The 19,768-nt window shown below is 43.6% G+C and overlaps 1 protein-coding gene across 2 annotated transcripts in view; it reads left to right on the top strand.

Annotated features, from left to right (window-relative positions):
• Positions 1-331: 331 nt before the first annotated feature.
• The window catches only part of LOC124214675 (neurotrimin), a 47,853-nt gene continuing 28,416 nt past the window's right edge, over positions 332-19,768 (top strand). For both annotated transcript variants that reach the window (XM_046617213.1, XM_046617212.1), the window contains exons 1-2: positions 332-416; positions 15,812-15,909. In XM_046617213.1, the coding sequence (XP_046473169.1) occupies positions 347-416; positions 15,812-15,909 (168 nt within the window). In that variant the 5' untranslated portion in view covers positions 332-346. The remainder of the gene's footprint in view (positions 417-15,811; positions 15,910-19,768) is intronic.

The raw sequence follows: 19,768 nt of genomic DNA, 5'->3' as shown, positions 1-19,768 counted from the left end.
TTTTGCAATTGCGTAGCTGAAAAATGGCGCTCAAAAGCTCCCGCGATATACCGAAGGAGATTCCTTTCACCCTTCCACCCTCGGCGAGTTATCTACAGAGCTTGAAATAAAATTTCATCAATAGCAGATAGCATCTAGTGTGCTTAATGCACGGGCAAAGCTGTTACGTCGCTCGCCGTTATTCCCTGCCGGCGGCTTCAACATGTGCACACACACCTGCTACTCTCCTTCACGAGCTTGCAAGCGGCGCCTGCGCCCGCCCTTGGCGGCAAGCAAAATTCGTGACAGCACGTCGCGATGCTTAGTACCAGGCGCCAGTTGACGTCCACGCGTCCTCGACGTCGCGATGCTCGGTTACACCTTCTTGGCGATCTGCGTTGCATCGTGGGTTTCGGCGCTGATTGATCCGGCACCAGGTACCACCTCATATATTTACATTCACGTCGGAAGACAACGTTTATTTTCACCGAATTTCATTATTTTCGAAGACCATGTCATTTTCTTACAACGTATATCGGATAGGCGCGAGGGAGGAGTTGGAAAATTCAAAAAAAAAAAAAAAAAATTCAATGTTGAACAAGCGACGGTCAGTGACAATTACATCAGCTTGAACATCGGTTCGTATTGACAATGAAATTGAACCATGTAAACGGGGAAAGTCAACGATCGGAAAGAGGGTAAAAAATAGTCCCTCCGTCATTCAGCCGTAATTGCCAAGTACACAGTGTCGTTAACGTTACGGTGTTTAGTCAATTTTCACGGATTAATGGAGGTTCAGAATTCCTTCGGCCTGCAGTTCAATGTCTTTGATAATCGCGACCGCGCCTGGCGTGATAATTTAAAGGTATATGAGACCATCGGAGAAGCTAATTTCACATCAAACAGGGCTCACAAGCCAAGTTTACAAAACAAGTGCCTGGAATCAAGTCGTTTATTAAATTTCCCATGAAAAATAGACGACGCTGCTTAGACGCACGCCGCGGGGTGCCTGATACTCGAATCGAATTAGCCGTGGCGAAGGGCAGTTCCTGATTAATTTGATTTCGATTAGCCGCGTATCAATGGCAGGACGACATTGATCCAATATCTGAGGAGACGGTTCTTTGATGCATTATCGGTTCGAGCAACTAAATTCACCCTCGCGACTGTTACATTTCGCGGTGAGCACACAGTAGAATTGTAGTAAAGGGGGGACGAAACACGTTAACCACAATACCAAATGAAACCTAGGTATAACATTTGAATAATGGGATTGTCATTACGCCGCAACAGTTTCGTCACTTGTCAAATTATGCGTAATACTTACTTATCATATTGTTATGCAAGAGCTGACCTTTAATCACATTTCCTACTTCGTTTATTACTTTCTTTCACAACGCGGATATAATAAAGTATTCGTCCTTCGTACAGGCATTGTCTTCTTCGCGTTTAGGGTCGTTGAAAAAACGACAATATATTTTCTCATGCACCGTGACTTTACTCAGAGTTCGGCAGAATTGTACACACACACATGTACCTATATGTATTACGCAGTGGTGTTGTATACCCTTACTCTCATCCGGGTGTATCGATCACTATCGATCAACGAGTAAATAAGTTTTGATGAAAAAAGAGAAGAAAAAAAGGAAAAAAGTTCTATTGGTCCCTTCGAAAAGTTTTCTACGACCCCCGCGATAGAATTTGATACGTACCAATACCTACTAACCCTGAACGTATAGTTCACGGGTCAATGTATCCAATTTAACCGTCCGTTCAAACATGTCAAATATTTGCACAGTGTACAGGAAACTAATAGTACAGTTAATTGCATTACTCGCGGAGACTTAACGCGGAAGCCGCTTTCCTTTGATCAAACATGGCTTTGTCTTTCTAATCGGTTTAAATTCAAAGTATGCAATTATTCCCGCACGATTCCGGTTGGCGAAGGGTTACTTAAATGGGAGAAGAAATAAAAAAAAAAAAAAAACTAAATTAAAATGAAAATAAATAAGAAGAGAGATAAAAGTGCCCAAGGAAGATAAAGAGAGAAGGTATAAAAAATAGAGAGAAAGAAAAAAAAAATCTCATACAAAACGTAAAGCATAATACGAAGGCGGCGAAGGAGAGCGACATGCCGCAGATTCCCACAATGTAATTTACCTTTCGTTGACAAATTACGAACGGAAAATGAATAAGGAAAAAAATGAGCGTGATTATAATCCGGGAAAAGGGCGGCGGGTTCGCGGCATTGCTGTAATGAGCATCGCGAGACGCAGTCCTTAATTCTCCTTTGTTTATAATTGCACGCTGGTGTAATTAATTAACCGGAATGCTATTTATGACAAGCAAACAAGTGTGAACAACGTTTGCTCAGCGGATTTCCCCTCGTTTGATTGCATCTAATTCGGCAAACAGGACCCTGTGTCACCTGACTATCCAATGTTTGAACTTGCGAAGCGGCACGGCACCGTTAAACCGCCCCGAAGCGCGAGGCTCGCCTCACCGTCGAAAATCTCGGCAGGATTGGTATCCGTTTCACATGGCTCACCATGATCCAGTCGCGTGTGGTTGGCTAGAATCTCCGCGTACGATGCGGATTCCTACGCGTTTCACCTCCGATTCGGAGTAAAGCTCATTTGAGCACGCCATGTGGCTGCTGATTGAAGTGGTTCGATGCTCGCGCGCTATTCTCCCTCTCGCTTGATCGCGATGCAGGGTGATGGACTAGCCCCGCAATAGCTATTGCCGCCTATCGTCGACCCAGAATTTACATCGGGTTTCCGGTTACGACGGTGGAAATGCGGTGTTAAATGTAGCACCGATAATATTGGTGTTGATTTTAAGACCACTTGGTGTCGAGAATCGAACGATTTACACCGACGATGTTCAACTTTACACTAATCGGTGTGGACTCTTATTGACACCATGAATATTCTGACAGTGACAGCTGCTCGAGGAACCAGGATCCATAGGGTATGATTGACTATGGAACAGCAATCCTTCGAAGAAATTATAAAGGAATGTATATGCATATACTGTGATGCAAATCAGTACATTGCAGAGAGTTTCTACACGAGTATTGTAGAAAAGTCCAGGTGCACCTCGAGTGTAAAGATTGCAGAGAAGCTATCTGTATGCCGGTTATTATACGCGATCTTGAAAATTTACCTCGCAAGTACGAGCAGTAAAATTTTATTGTCGAATGAAATGAGATCGGTATTATAAACGTGTGTGTTTACCATTTCAATCGATTTGCATAATCAAATCGATTATCGCGCTTATATACGATGTAATTACCTCCACTTAACTATCGCTTGTCATTGCAATTATGCAGTTGTGCATATGCATATGTATAGTAATTTCATTCAAATTGCTGATAAATTTTGGCGCCGATTCGACGAGTTCACTTCTTACACGATCATTCGGGTAATTTGGTTCCCAAAAGTCGTTGCAAATGCTTTTTTCTTATCTTGTTTAAGCGTAGCTTGAATATCTACGATGCCTTTCACTCGGACAAATTATTTTACTTTCGTAACCATGTCTCGATAATTGTAAACTGTAAGTTTGGTACAGCTGGGTAATATTATAATCGCATAGGGAACGGCGTTTGATGACGCTTCAACGGGCTTTTGATGTTGCAGAGTTTCGAACAATTATTGACGAACGACGGAAATTTGAAACTCGATAAATGTTGTTGTGAGTATTTCTAGTCGATGACGTGGTTAAAATTGCCGAAGGCATTCTCTGAAAGTGACGACGGGAGAAGGAGGGCAGAGCATGCTTTTGATTACACGCCATTTCAAGGGCTTCCTCGTTTGTTCAATCGGGGGAATCCGGATATTTCATTCAACGATATATATATATATATATACGAGTATATACGCACCCGGTCCTCAGGTTTTCTTCGAGCATCCCGCGGCTACGAAGTTTATGCGCTAGCTTGGTGGTATAAGGTGTTCTTTGTTGGGAACCACGCGCCGACTCCACGAGCCAAGCCGGAGACATCCATTCGCCGCGGTTATATTTGAAAAGGGGATTTCGGTGGGTGCGGCGGAAAATATACCTCGAGATAATCTCGCCGATATTAGACTTCGGTATACGCGGTATGATTCTAATAATCTCGGCGTTACGTCAGTTTCGCAAACCGTTGCCCACAGTTCTGAATTGAAAATTTTAATCACCCGTTTCTGCGGCTGCAGTCGACACGCGGCTGAACTTTCGTTCGAATGTTAGTTGGCGTGAATTTTGAACCCTTGGACATTGAACAGATATTCAGTAATACGTAACATACCGTGCACGCGCGTGCTAATTAAGTCATAATCGCGGGGCAATCTTCACGGCCTTACAGAACCCAATAAACCAGGGTACAATTAATTGGGGAGTCAAACATTGCGGACCATAAAGTAGTTGGCGTGTTGATACGGTTGGGGAGGGGGGGTTGTAAATTTGAAATCGTTGAACGCGGGGAGCGATCGGCCGAATGAGACTCGAAAAGGACGAAGAGGTCGAATGCGTGGGTCACTCTTAATGAGGTTGATGATGGGGCGGCAATAAACCCCACCGTCGACATCCCACGCTGCCCGGCTAATCAGCCGTTGGGAATTTGGCGTTCTTCGTTGACCCGTGCAGGTTGCGTGCGTTGAAGGTTTACCACCTTTACTAGAAGATGCGGGAAAAACATGTACTTCGATACCTGGTACACCCTTTCATTTTCCGAATACTCTTTGATGTGCAAATTCGTTCTTCAAAGATCTTCGTCTGATGTTGACTGTTCAATTTTTTATTTCGAAAAATTTCGGGCACCTGCTCTACGGGCACTGTAGGAAAGCTAACGCGGTTTGTGCATTTTGAGTAAAATATGCAGATGATGTATAGTTTCACAATCGTTCGTGCCCCGGCTTTATATTTGTGGAGATGTTGAAGTTCCAGGTTTTTTTTTTAATGATTTTTTTTTCAATTTGTTATTGTAACTATATAGGCATACGTGGCGCATTACTTAACGCCCTGTGAAATAACCCAGAGTAAAAAGGTGAAAAAATGTAGCTCACGAGCAACAAATTGCCGTTAATTACGCCGCGTACACACGCCGAGACAACTGGACGTATAAAGTTCCGCCTATAGATGAAATATCTTCAGCCACGGCATAGCTACACTACTTTGCAAGCTAATTCTTCAAACCTGGCCAATATGACTGGGATAAGAAGTGTTGGTGGACTGCCGCGCGCACTCTTCGCAGAAATTTATCGAGGGAAAAAACTGCCGTGCCGAAGCAGAGCAAACGTGCCACGCTGAGTAAATTCGGTTCGAAGAAATCCTGGAGCTATTTTAATTTGGTCAATCGATCATTCAGCGGGGTATTGGCCCTGCTGCAAAAATTGGAAGATATGCACTCGCTGAAATTTCATAGCTAGCGATAGGGTGATAACAGCTGCACGGGTGCTTGATGGGGTCCCTGTACATCGTAGCAATTCTCTCTGCCCAATGACGTGAGTCTGTATACGTATACCGACACGACGCGACGTATCCACTTGCAGAAGGGCTAGTATGGAGTGAGGTTGTTAATTGAGATTGCCTCGTTACTTGGAAGCGCTTTGACTGTTACGTATTTGAGCGAAACGTTGATCCGATGGAAATATCGGGCTTATTCGCGGATGCATGGCGTAAGTATAATCCGCGATTTCATATCAAGCTGCTCCGCAGATTCTCGAAGTGACGTAAGCGTTAGCCTAGCTCTTCAATACGAAGTTATTGTTGTTAGTTAATTACCGTTATGGGGTTGCAAATTAACTCGCTTCTCAATCAGCGGTCACGGGTATAACCGAAATGAAACGAAATTATGTCTCACAGATTTTCTGCCCGGCACATATGACAACATGCAAGACACTCTTGGCAAATGTTTAAATTGAATTAGCTTTACCAAAACGGAATCACAGAATCCGGTTCACGTCATTCAGACTTGTCTATATTTAGTTCGAGAAGAAAATCCGGCATACGCTCCGGCATAGCGAGACTATTCATACATTCGCTTTGGGTTAGCAAAGTTTCAAGCTGAAAATACATCATCGTTTAATAAATGAAATGGGAATTGGACGATAGGGGGGTGAAAATTCGTCACGGACGATCCGGTGGGTTGGTTAAAAATACACGGGAGAGAACGTGACCACCTCATAGGTCATTGGAAGACTGCGGAGCCGTTGCCGAAGGATAGAAAAGTTATCGGGACTATTAGCCGCGAAGTGTCGTGCCCGTACACGCGGAGCACACCAGGAACGGATAATGGGAAACACTTTTCGTCCGACGAATCGACGAATCGATGAACCGAACGAAGGGCCCACGTCACGCGTCCAACCTATTAACGTCCGAACAGAGAATATCATTGATCTTTCTGCAGAGAAATGATCGTTGTCGATTTCGATTCGCCTCGATGCCGTAGAAATGTCCGGATTTCACGGGACCAACGAAAGTTGGGGAAGCTTTTTTATGTACGCGGTAAAGTTGACTCCTGGTTTCGGGACTTGCTTCCCGCGATCACGCGGCTCGGTAATAGTATGCCGGATATTCGCATTGAATTTGCACGCATTTAAATTTCCATTCTGCAAGAAACTCGATCGAAGATATACGCGATGTGCACATTTTTCGTAAAATAGTTTTTATTTGATAGAGAACAAAAAAGTATATACTGTACAAAAGGGAGAGGATGAAACTGGCCCAGCCAAAGGGGCGACGTTATTTTTTATGGGTATATAGCATGTTTAAATAAAGTGCGGATTGCCTTGGCTCCGTCGCTGGCATCGTATAGGCGCGTAGCTGTCGGAAAGGAGAATCGCTGTATAATATATCGGTGAGATAGTTGGATAGAAAAAAAGTAGCAGACATTCCTTCGAAACGACGGGAGATCGGGAGAGGGAAATTCGCAAACTCCGAGTTCGGCACATCGTGTCTGGCCTTGATTCAAGTTTTCGCATTGTGCGAGATGGCGTGTTACAAATTGCCAGAATTCAATTTCTCACCGTAGATCTCGCTGGATTTCAAACAACCTCTACATCATTCTTTGCGTGATTCAGTCTGTGTGTATTTTTTTATTCTTCTTCTTCTTCTTCTTTCCCTCCTTCATTCTTTGGATCAAAAAATTTTATTCGTGAGAATTTGATAATATGCCACTGCTACTCTAGGTTGGATCAGCAACACGGATCTCGCCTCTCATTGGCTACGAAGTCTAGACGATGGATATGCACGCGCGTCGAGTTAACCTTCTATTCAAAATAAACGTAATTTCGAATGAATTTTTGAAGGAATACCTTTCGGGCAACGTACTAGCTGCGTAACTTGAAGCCTCAGGGAACGTGGGATGTGAATATTTAAAGAATATCAAAGTGAACGTCGTCGGTCTCGAGATTTAACGGCCTTGCACTTTGAGGTTTTAACGGTAATTATAACGAGATAACGATAAGCCTGATTACCGCCATTTCAGCCGCTTTCAACGAAAAGCTTGACCCGCTTTCCCAGATGATTTTACATTTTTAATTCAATCAACCTGTTCGCCAAAATGATAGTCTCTACCCTGCATCATTAATTCTTGCCTTTAATACATTCTTTTGATCTAATTCAATCAGTCAAATCTGTAGAATTTCCACGCAAATCTTCATGCTTTACTTACCATTGTTAGAAGTCCGTTGGATCAATTGCGACGAAAAGATAAATTTGGAACCTAACTGCCACTGAAAATTAGTCAAAGTAACTGAAGATTTTTTTTTCTTTTTTAGCAAAGATATCAATGATTCAATCAACCGATGTTTGGTCGTAGCGGCTAAATTTTTCGCTTCGCCGTGATTTGTTAGCTGATGTAACCGATTCTTTTTCTCCGTATAAGTACAATGTAAAATTGGTTAGACGTAAATGACATTCAATGCCGTCTTTGGGTTTTGAGCATCGCGCTGATATCGCCTTGTCGTATCAGCGACGCGCAGTGATCTGTACCTAGATGGTCAAAAATGAAGGGATCTCACCTCATCACCCGCGATGTAAAGAGAGAAAATAAAAGTAAATCGTGGTATCGCCGGGAGTATCAGTACAGTACGTCACTTGGTTCCCCGTTAAAGTTTCCGTTATCTGTCGTCTGGGATTGTACTCGGCTCATTATCTTTGCACTACGCTGTCCGTCTCATCGCGCAAGTACGAAGCACGAAATCTGCAGAGATCCGAACCGTTGGTGTGAGTTAAAGGTATAATATAGAGGATTTCCGTCGCCTCGCCAACGCGCATCGTTTCCACTTCAGTTTTTCGTGCCAGTCATCTATAACACTGTACCTCACTAATGGAATACATAAAAGTTTTATATCCGTACAAACGCATTTCCAACGATTGTAAGGGGACGATGAAATTTCTGTTCCATCGTGGATGTATCATAACGTGCGACGCTTCGGATAATTATCATAACAAGCGAGGAGTGATTAAATTGCATTACCGGGGTTTGAATTATCGCTAATGTAGGTATGTGATTGCCAACGCGGCCGTTTGGACTTTATGGCAGATTGAAATTTGAGAAATTGGGAATTAACCCTCCTCTCGTTCAGTCGTTTCGATCGAACAGAGTCGCCCGTAAAACTTTCGCGCTCGCTCGCCTTGTTTCGTTCATGTCCAACTAACATAATTTACATTGTTCAAGCGTATAAGATAGGTGGTGGGTAGGTACCCACCCGGCCCCCGCACGTCGACTTGAATAAGTTAAAGTGCATTGCGTGTACCGCGTTAATTCATTTTCGGAACAATTACAACTAACCCACGATGGCTCAATCAAGAACACACCTTTTACCTACAGATTTTCTCGCTGCTGCCGCACGACTTGCTTCGTCTGAATATTCGAACCTATAGATACCTACGCGTAGAATCGATTTATTTCCATTTTACCACTCGCCACGTCTGTGTATGCAAATGATATACATACTCCTGTGATTCTATCCTGTAATCCAACTTAATTCGGGAACCAGCTGTCTCGCCATTGTAACAATGCCGGAAGAGTTTTGCAGTGCGACAACAGAGACTAACGTTGACAGCTTGCGATTAGAAAAACCCTCCTTAGCATTTTGGCCAAAATATTGACAGATTTTGAAAAATGTCAGGATTAAATATAGTTGTGTACGAATTCATACGCTTGGAGGAATATGTGAGTAAATTTGAATCATAATCATCATACGTAATTTTCGTCCTCATCGTTTTTTTCTATACAAAATGTGCGATTCATTAAAAAATATGAAGCCACCGTTCTCGTAAAATCTCTGCACGCTTGGACGACTTCTGTCTACCCACTCCACGCACGCATAAGAATCCAGTCCGCGTATCAGACGGATTGCGAGCACTTGGAAATATGTATGATGTACCAATTTGCGAACAGTGTATCTGGCCTCAAATATAACAGGAGGGGTGGAGTAGATCACTGCACTCGGAGAATATTTAACGTTGCGAACAATAAATGAAACAATAGGGGAGATGAACGGCGCTTCCATACATTGATGGCGGGGAGGGGGGGAGGGAATACAATCGTGCCTTTGTCATTTTTCCCTCGTAACGGTCCTTTCACTCCGTGGTTGTTACCTCCATGACAATTCGAGATAAAAAATCAAGTTATAATTGCCGAGAAATGACAAATATTTGTCAGCATCGAGATATACAGATTAATCAGTCTCTTTCATGTCACAGTGAAAAATTTTGCGGACTCTTTACGAAGATAACCGCGTAGATGAACTTGTTCATTTCCGTTGAGAAATGTTCTCCCGATTATGCGCACTCGTGAAACCAATTCATCGTCGGTCTAACTATTTAAAATAGTAGAATTTTTTTTTTGTTGAAAAACGGATGAAATTTTCCAAGTCTCATGATTTATTCGGGATTTCCAACCGAAACCGGGCCTTGTTTGTTGCATAATTTCTCCGCCTCTCCACAGCGCCCGCGAATCACGTGTCCAGAGACCACAGTACCGGCCAAGAATACTCTGACATCACACCTAATTAACATCGAAATAGGCTGCGAAGAGCGGCCCCGGTTGCGTTTTCCTAGTGGCAATAAATCCAGGAAACAGATAAGCGTTATCTGACCTTTTCGGTGGGTCTATCCATGGAGCATTTCTCTATTCCCAGACAGCCACGCCGCCACCCTTTCGTATATACGCGAAATCGTGGCATATTTTCGTTTCGTTTGTGTATCGTCTCGCTCGTCTATAGGCATTGCATACAACACCTAGACACCTATTCCTACTGTCTGTAATAATTTTCACGCATACACCGTGACGATTTCACTCGGGAAAACCAGTCCGCGAAGTCTGATAAACAAATTTAGACGCTGAACACTGCGATGGTTGTATACCCTTGAAAACTTGGTCATTCGCTTTCTTTTCTCTCCTTTAAGGCACGACAGCCTCGTCTCTTTAAGTTGAATTCAAGTCTTGCATCGGTGTGGATCGAATTTTTTTCCCAACGTTTATTTTTTCAATGACTTTACACCGCGTCGATGTATATAGGTGTATATCTATACTGATATACATGATAAATTATAACAGGAGACATTCCCTTGGGGATTTAGAGCTCAAAGGTGAGATTGATTTGTCGGCATAGAGGAATTGGAGCTGGAGTCGATCAGTTGTTAGTTCGTAAATTGAAGTATTGATAGGTTCTGCCGTCAATTTAAAATTTGACAGTTTGACGGTTAATTTGTTGAACGATTCTTTTCTGAACTATTTCAACGGATAAACTCACTTCCTATTTCGCTAAGATATTTTCAGATACGTAACAGATGTTTATTTTATTCAAAGTAGGTTACACTCGCCTGTGCCGTCGATCCAACCATTACAGAATGCTTTTGTTCAATTCGGCAGCTGAAATTGAAAAGAAGCCAAAAATTAATTGACTCAGTTCAGCGAACTTCTACCTAATCAGAAAACAATTGTTGAAAAATTTAACAGAAAATTATTCCGACCATTGATGCCTCTACCTAAGGAGCCAGTCATTCGCTTTACTAATTTCTTGTAAGAAATTTTCTACCACTTTCTTACGGTCAAAACGACAACTCGCATTACTATAAATCTCTGTAGACTTGCACCATTGAATTGATACTGCAAGCTGTATCGATTTAACCGTAATAATTGAGATTACTTTTTCGGTAAGACGGCGGGTTTCCTGAATTTGCGGTCTCATTATAGAAGACAATGCGTATTGGGACCTCGACAACTATTGACCACTCAGTGCTAAATAATAGAATTTGCCATTACACTTATGAATTACAGGGTCGTTAAAACCCGACTGTAGAGCTTAATCAAGCCGAAGTTAGTCCACGGTGCAGGTTGTGGAAGTTAGATTTGCTCAGCATGATTAAGAACGAGGGGTAGAATTGAGTTTACCGAAGGTGTTCTCAGCGGCCTGTCTATATAGACGACCAGCTCATAATACTCGGAGCTAAATCAACAGGTTTACATGGAGAATCGGGCGATGAAAGGTCTTCCGCCAATTCCTCCGGCACTTTGCTTCTCGCGTTTCGTATTTCACGTTTCACATTTCGCGCTGAGCCTAAACACAATCGAAGGAAGTCGGGGAGAACAATGACGGCGACGTTATCCAACCAAGTGATTGACTCGTGTCATCAAGCGAAGGGACGGGGCTTCGGAACAATGGGAGAACTCGAGGACGGAGTTGGCGTCCCTTAATTTCCCTCCTCGTCGTCGGTCGGATAATCGGAGCCCATTGAATATGAGTGGGTGCAGGAAGATCGAACACCGACTTGGAAAGGTATAAAGAAAAAGGAACCGCGAGGGGACGCCGGCGACTGGCCGTGAAGTTGCGTTCGAGGATCTCATGATCCTTGAGCTCGGACAACTTGGCGACGACAGTCAAGCTTCGAGACGTTCAGGCAAGCTTGCGGAGAGGATCAAAGCGCGGCTCCAAGATTTGAGGACTCTGGGGTAACAACTCACGTGCTTCGTGGTCGCGGGTCAGGGGTGAGTAGCCCTCCGACCTAGACAGGATCTTATCATCAAAGCCAGGATTCGTGCCTCTATTCATTAGAAACATACCACGGGTATTTGCTAATGAATCTGATTCCTGGGGCTCGTTCGGCCGGGCTATCACCACTTAGGCACGCGCCTCCGTGCTCGTTGTCGCGTATCCGACGCGCGGCCGTTCCGCGTTCGCTTCCGCAATCGTCAAAGTCGGCGGTATAAATTGTATTCTCCCTACGTCCGGATTCGAACAGATATTACACACTCATTCAAGGGGCAACTGCGGGAACGCCGGTATTTTTCACCTGCAGGGTGTGGAAGAGGGTTGGGAAGAAGGCGCTTAAGAAGATGACACTGCCCACGCGATAAGGGATTCCTTGGAAATGATAAATCGTCAATTCGTATGCCACATTTACGAAAGTGTTATTCGTGCCACAATACACTTTTGTCGGAACGTCCTGGAGGAGTTGAAAAGCCTTTTGAACAACCGGCGTGGTTTCTCGTGCCACCTTTTTATCCTGGAGGATTTCAACGGTTATATATTCGGTAATTACGAGCGCGAATCCCGCAGAGTAAGACTAATAGCATCGAGAAAATGTCATTCGAGCAGCTCGCTCGACCGTTGATCAAGTTCTTTGCTCGTTATTTGAAACCACAAATTAAAACCAGAACAAAGAGACGGTAAAATTTCGAGGAAACGGATGATCTCACTGGTTTAAGCCTCTAAGTAGGTGCAATTTGTTTTCAATACTTTGTTCGGAGCGTATATATTCAGCCATCGTTCGGTACCACGTCTTATACCTCCGTAGTACCTTTTGATATTTGCGTTTTGTTCCACCCGAATAATCAGATGATAAAATTTCTCGGCTAAAGGGGATTTCACGGATCGACGGACCCTTGAGAACGTATGAAACCCAATTACCTTTACGTACCAGCCGCATTGAAGTCGCTTCCCCTTTACATTCGTCGTAGCTTTTCGCTGAGACAAAATCGTACTTGCAATTTAACGTGAACTTCCCTTCAGTTCAGTCCATCTCCATATTTTATTCCCCCAGTTTTTATGCCGAGGTAAATTGTAACGCGCATTAAGTGTATTCCAACGTATTCTCAGCACTGCCGGTATAATTTTTTCTCTCCGATAAGACGCGAAGCAAATGCCAGAAACTATTCGCACTCGTGGTTGGCGAGGGTCAGCGGTCGACGACTACTGTTCCATTCTCACAAAAATCCGGCCTCAGAGTAACGAGTAGACCCAAGGTATTATTCATAATGGAGTGCAGTCAATTGCAGGTGACGTGTGAGCGAATTGGCTGTTTCTAGTTAGATTCTCGCTTGACGTATGATCTCCTTAAGCAGGATACAATTTCCAGCACACGTGGTATACGATCACGGACTTCTGTCACCCTTGGGTAAACACGAAGCATCGGAACCAAGTCTACCGATGTATGTACCTACAGGCAAGGTTCGCCGTGAATAGGAATATCCAGACGGCATATATGATTTCGAGTCGGCGGTACGGTATGTGTACAAGTAGCGAGTACCTATTCCGAATCCGCGGTACACCGCTAATATTGCTTTCACAAGGTTGCCCCGATGGAACCGGAATTCTCGCTTGATATTCATTACTTGTATAAGTCGCGTCAAGTCTGGGAGCGAGATGGAAATGCGGCAAGTGGTACGCGCCCCTCGATTAGGTATAGTACACCTACCTGCGTGGAGGTTCCTCCGTGACGTGCGGCATTCCGGCTGATTGCGAGTAGTGCGGGTTTTGCAAATAAGAGAGATAAATATAACGGCTGTATAATATAGATATGCATGATAAATTTAACGAGAATCAGACCGCCGCTGAGCCTAGTTCCATAAATATACAGTTAGAGAGTGTTAACTGCCTGCCGGCTGTGTTGTTATCTCAACTGTGCCAAGCAGCCAGCGATCCAGCCAACAATGGCTCTATCTCGCACTACTTCCACCCTTCCCCAACCCCAACCCCCGACCCCACTCCTCCGCCTCTCAACTCTGGCCATTAGTTACCGATCGCAGTGAACTACTCGTAATGCGTGTTGCCGAGGCACGAGTCAAGACTCATGTTCTCGACCGAGGGAAACCTCGTCGGCTGGACAACGGGGAAAAAGATTGTCCCACAAGTGGCAGCGCCGTGGGTCCGGATACCCGGCTTATTCTGACGGAAAATCTACCGCTCAACTTTTACTCCCGACCTTCTAACGTCGGAGGTTTCGGAGGGCAGGCGGCGTCCCTTCTCGAGAGTCGACCAAGTAGACGCATGTTTGTATAGGTGCTCATATATTAGGGACGTGAATGGCCACTGGTCATTCCGTTCAAAGACGCGGTGCCATTTTCGGACCCGTCGTGTATTTATATTAAAAGCCTCAACGAACCAGAGGAAGCCCGGTAGGCCCGGTTGAAGTACCGGCGAAATAGCTCTTGGACATCTTTTGTGGAGAGGCTCGACTCTTCGGCGAAAAATGTTCAATCACTGCCACACTTTTTTTTTATATGTAGTAAACATGTGATAATACGAACCGAATCGGGATACGGAATCCGTAGTCAAGTTAAGCGATTCGCGAAACTATGTCGACGCGGATGCATATATTTCAGCCATTGATCGTCGCCACTGACATATTATATCTACTCATCCGCAACTGCTGACAAGAAGTGTTGCGCGTTTCTACGTCTACCATTTTGGCAACGCCCGCGGCTTACGAGTATATACCTGGTGTGGAATATTGCCTGAACAGTTACGCTCGGTACCACGTCGGCGAAGAGATTAAAGTACAGGGCGATAAGTGCGATTCAACTTAATTCTGCAAAGAACAAGTTTATTTTTTCCCCCTAATATATTATACGTGTGAATTGTTATAAGCTTGATTTTCGTTTCCTTATCTGACAATGAGTTGAAATATGATTACCGTTATGTCAATGAACGTTTCTCTTTGAGCAATTTCCTTATTGCTTCTGTGATTTCTTCAACTCTTGGTAGAAATTTGTGTTTCAATTAATTCGAACGGATAACGTTTCAACATCACAACCGTGGGGCATTTTTCATAGTTTTTACAGTTTTGACGTGTGAAGAATTGTGCAAATTTAAGCAAGTATATTTTACCCAGAATATATTTGATAACAAAGTAATAAAAACGAACCAAGACGCATCCGAGCTAATTCCTCGCGAGGACTAAAACCGCGCACCGGGAATCGGGTGGTCCTGGCGTAGCCACGCGTTGCGGGGGTCGTAGTTCATGACGGCACGTGACCATCGAGTGAATCGGTGTGAATAACCCAGAAAATTCGTACCGCGTGAACGGAGCGTGCCGTCGAGGGAAGGGCGCGTAGTTCGACGGCGTCGTCGAGAAATAATAGACTACTGCCAGGCACCCTGGGCACGCAAGCTCTTCGTCATCTTCACAGCTGCGCCAAGGAATGAATTTGATTTCATAAGATTCCCTGCTATACAAACAACAAAATATATATATATATATATATATATATATATATACACACACATTATGTATAATCAGTAACTGTGGTACCGACATCAAGATTCCTCCGTACATTCGCTGATTGGAATATAAACTTTGATTAACGCGTGGCATTATGTCCTCCGTAGAGTAAAACATTACGCATGAACTTAAATACTTTCTTTTTTCACTGGGCTTGCAGTATGTAATTATGATCCCTCACTTTGGAGTCAAATCAAGGTTGTAAATAAAATTGTCATATCACGTCAGGTTTCATAGTGTAATTGTCCTTTTTGAGACTTGAACATTTCCCTCTCATTTAAATTCTTCAGTCACTCTTGTTGCTGTGATGAGACTTTTGCATTCTTTGTTGCAGTTTTACCCAAGTTTGGAAAGCCTTTGGACAATCTAACAGTTTCCGTCGGTCGTGAGGCCACCTTCACCTGCATCGTCGAGGATCTTGGTCTTTACAAGGTAGGAGCGAAAGATTTCACATCATTTTTCGCATCCACTACGAATTGCAAATGTGGACACATAACAATAATAAATTACAACTTTTCCAATTCTGCAGGTGATAAAAAATAGACCTATCCGCGAGATGCCATTTAACTGACAATGAAAGCGATTGGATAATAATCATCGTTCAGACGCTGATCATGCCCTTATTGTACCGATTGCGCAGAAAAGTTTCAGGTTGAGTTTGAATACTGCTCGTGACTGCTGATTCCTATCCTGCGAAATATTTTTCATTATCTTCGCTGATTGTTCGGTTACCCAGAAAGCATCTTCGTAGTCTGCACCAACATTATACCTCAGGTTCTGTCGAGTCATCGTTTCTCTTCCTCATTTAGTTTGTTTGTGTTTCTCATCACGCGTGACTGCATCATGCAGGAGGTGGTTACTTTCTGAGCTGCAGATCAATGCGAAAACAGGAGGAAATCACTTGTCGCAATTCCAAAGGCTGGAAATAGGATCGAGTGCACTCTATGAATTCTCACGCTTCGCGCTCTTCCATTTCAACGACGGCTTCGAAGTTTCATAACTAGAGTTGCGACTTGCGCCAACAACAAATTATCATACCCACCTTCTTTCCCCATTTTCCAGTCTGTATAATAATATTTCCCCTGGCCTGGCTCAGAGTACATACATAAAAAATGTAATATACCCTGAGATTTTCACCGCTAGAAACGGCACAAGGGACGATGTGAACAGGGTTGGAAATCAATTTGTTTGAGTACATGCGAGAAGGATTTCTTCATTCGAGACAAATAAAAACAGTTTTAACAGCTTATTTTGCGTGAAACGCTTCCCTCATAATTATAGAACCATAATAATCCGTGATAGTGAAAAAATAATATCAATAACACTGAAACAAAAAAATTCGTACCCACGTCCGGTTTAAAATGAAATAATCTTTATTAAACGTTCGTCCTGATAGAAGAACGCACCACGCAAGAGGATACCTGATGGTAAAAAAACTTTGCTAACGATAGTTGGGCAAAAGTTGCCAATGCAGTACTTGTAACACGAGGTCTTGACGCGAAACTTTTCATGTGTGTATAATATATTTTGCGGTGAGCATATAATCGATCTTATCTTAAGTAGCTTCTAGGGTAGGCACTGTATATTTTTACTCCCTAGCCCTTTTATCTCGTTTTCCATTCAGTTAAGGGCACATTGGCATGTCTAGGGATGTATAAGGCATATAAAGGGGCATATATATATATATATATACATATATATTTTTTAAACGCTTAATTTGCTCGAAGGACCGAAGCCCTGTGAGCCCGTATCTCCTCTCGCAGAAGTTGGGTTAGTCCTCGCGGGTGAAAATTAGAGGGCGTAGCAATCCCTAATAATTTCTGAGCCAAAGATTTGGCGGGAATCTGCGTGCGTATCCTCGAGGACTCCATTAAGTGGGGATAAAATCCCGCGGGTGTGAGTTCAGCAGTTTGTTAATCGCCTCTCTCTCTAATAGACGTCGCGGCGGCGACCCTCGTTCCGGTTCTCACCCCATGAATCCCCCTTATCCACCCGCCCATACTTTAACCGGCGGCGCCCCGACGCCCCCCAGACGTCGCCAAGCGCCACGCTCCGCGGGCCGAATCCAGAGTTATAACCGAAGGTGGTGTTGGCGCCGGATTGTTTTATAGCCCGATATTTAATGGCATAGATGCAACATTATATCGCCGCGAGGGAGCGACGCGACCGACCAACTCGGAAATGAAAATGCCGCCGCCTGGTGATTTACAAAAATTCTACCGCGGTATTGAATCGAGGGAACGGAAGGCGTCCGCGGTATTCGCATATGCTCCCCTTAGCCGCAAGATGTCTCGCAGACACACCGCTCCGATACAGGCGATCGTGAATTCGATTTACCGACCCTTGAAGTTTCGTCGCAGAAATATTTCAGAGGTGTACCTGCAAATTTTTGTATTTCCGACACACGCTTTTCCCGAAGCTTTCGTGCACGAATGTTGCATGCATTTTATCAATTGAAAAATTCTAAACATGATCGCGAAGCTTCTTCCAGCATAAATTGTATAGTTAGAAGTGAAACATAAGTGCGTGTGTGTGTGTGTGTGTGTGTGCGGTTGAAATTCTAAAATTTAAACGTTACTTTCGCTCTCAAATCGAAAAAAACGTCTCATTAAAGATTCAACCACAGGTTTATCATTCTTTTTTTTTTCTCTCCTGTCCATGACTACTAACTCCCGCGAAGCCTGATGTACATAAGCGTTTGGAGATTGAAAGAGGAGGAGAGCGTGGCGGTACTTAATATTTAAATGGGTTTGTTAATATTTAAACGTGTCTTGGATGAGAATCTTGTCGGGTAACTTGTGTCCCAAAGAACTCACTTTACGTTGCTTTAACTCTGTGGGAAATTTCGTAATTTTATTAAAAACTCGAAATTACTTTTACCGCGGAAACGACGGGATAATTTTCCTCGTCGCCTCGAAATATTTTTACGACCATAAACCTAATTGGAGGAGTTCGTTCCAAATTTTCTTGACGAAAATCCAGGCATGAGAAAACATACCCCATCCGCAGATCCCCTTCCATTATCAATTTCACCCAAAATGGTTGAAATCCGTTCTTTCATTTCAATTGGTTCAAAAGCGTAATTGTACCGCCGAAGACCTCGCCGCCCTAAACCGGGCTCGATTTAACATCATGTCAATAACATCGCATCGTTGCGCGCGTAGTTTGTTGCCCTGGGCAGTGGATGTAACGAACATAACATCCGGGAGTGAAGTGCTTACAATTTTGCCCTTATCACAGGCGTTCAGACATGAAAGTCGATACTACCTATATAACCCGTACAAATGCTCACACTACATTGTGATTCACTCTATACAAGGGCCTCAGGGCTCTTCAATATAGCATGAGGCACCAAAATTCATTATTTTATCGCTACGTCCAACGTTGGCTCACTAAAGGCGCCTAGCTTTTGTAGAGAGAGAGAGGGAGAGGGAGAGGGAGAGGGAGAGGGAGAGGGAGAGGGAGAGAGAGAGAGAATGTTTAACTTGCCTGAAATGGCAGCTCGCTCTATTTATACACATACCCATGCATCGTAGACCTATATCATCTTGACTTCGTTAATATTCGATTTTACGGATATGATTGCTTACTCTTGTCCCTGAAAGGTATATCTAGACCGATGTTTAACGAGAAGCCACTAATTTAATGCTAAAACCATAATTTCCTGCTTCAAGTTTAATAACAACCGACAAATATACGCCTTATGCACGGTAATTATTCATATCGCTTCCGCGTGCATTTATACGTAATTAGCGTATACCCGTTGCTGGTAGGTAATACCAGTGATTTTTCCTGGAGAAAAAATTTATTTCCCGTATAACAATAATATTATATACCTGCAGGTGAAATTTCATGACTGCTCACTATTTTTAGCGTCGCCTGCAATCGTCTGTCACTTAGCACAGTTAAACGCGCGGGAAACCGTCGTCAAGTTTTTTTCCGGTACCATTTAATCAATATGACCAACGGCCGGGACATTTCACAGAAAATCGTGGTTTGTTTAACGCTCAAAGGAAACTGGAGATGGAAACGAGATGCTGAGCAGTTTCGGAAAATCTCATCTCGAACATGAACATTGTACGATCTGCCCAAATTCGGTGCGACGCGGCGACGTTCAAAACGCGTATTAGTCCAAAGTTGTGATCTAAACTATACCTTATTTCGAACCTAATTCACGAAAGCACTGTTGTACGGCATGTCAACCGGTGATCTAAAAACCGGAACCATCAAGACTGATCACCTCATACACCAGTGTTCGAAAATACAAAATTCACCCAATCAAACATCACTC

Source organism: Neodiprion pinetum, chromosome 3, assembly GCF_021155775.2.
Source record: "Neodiprion pinetum isolate iyNeoPine1 chromosome 3, iyNeoPine1.2, whole genome shotgun sequence".
Taxonomy (NCBI): domain Eukaryota; kingdom Metazoa; phylum Arthropoda; class Insecta; order Hymenoptera; family Diprionidae; genus Neodiprion; species Neodiprion pinetum.
Note: the sequence above shows the minus strand (reverse complement) of the source record. Positions and strands in the feature narration are given on the sequence as shown.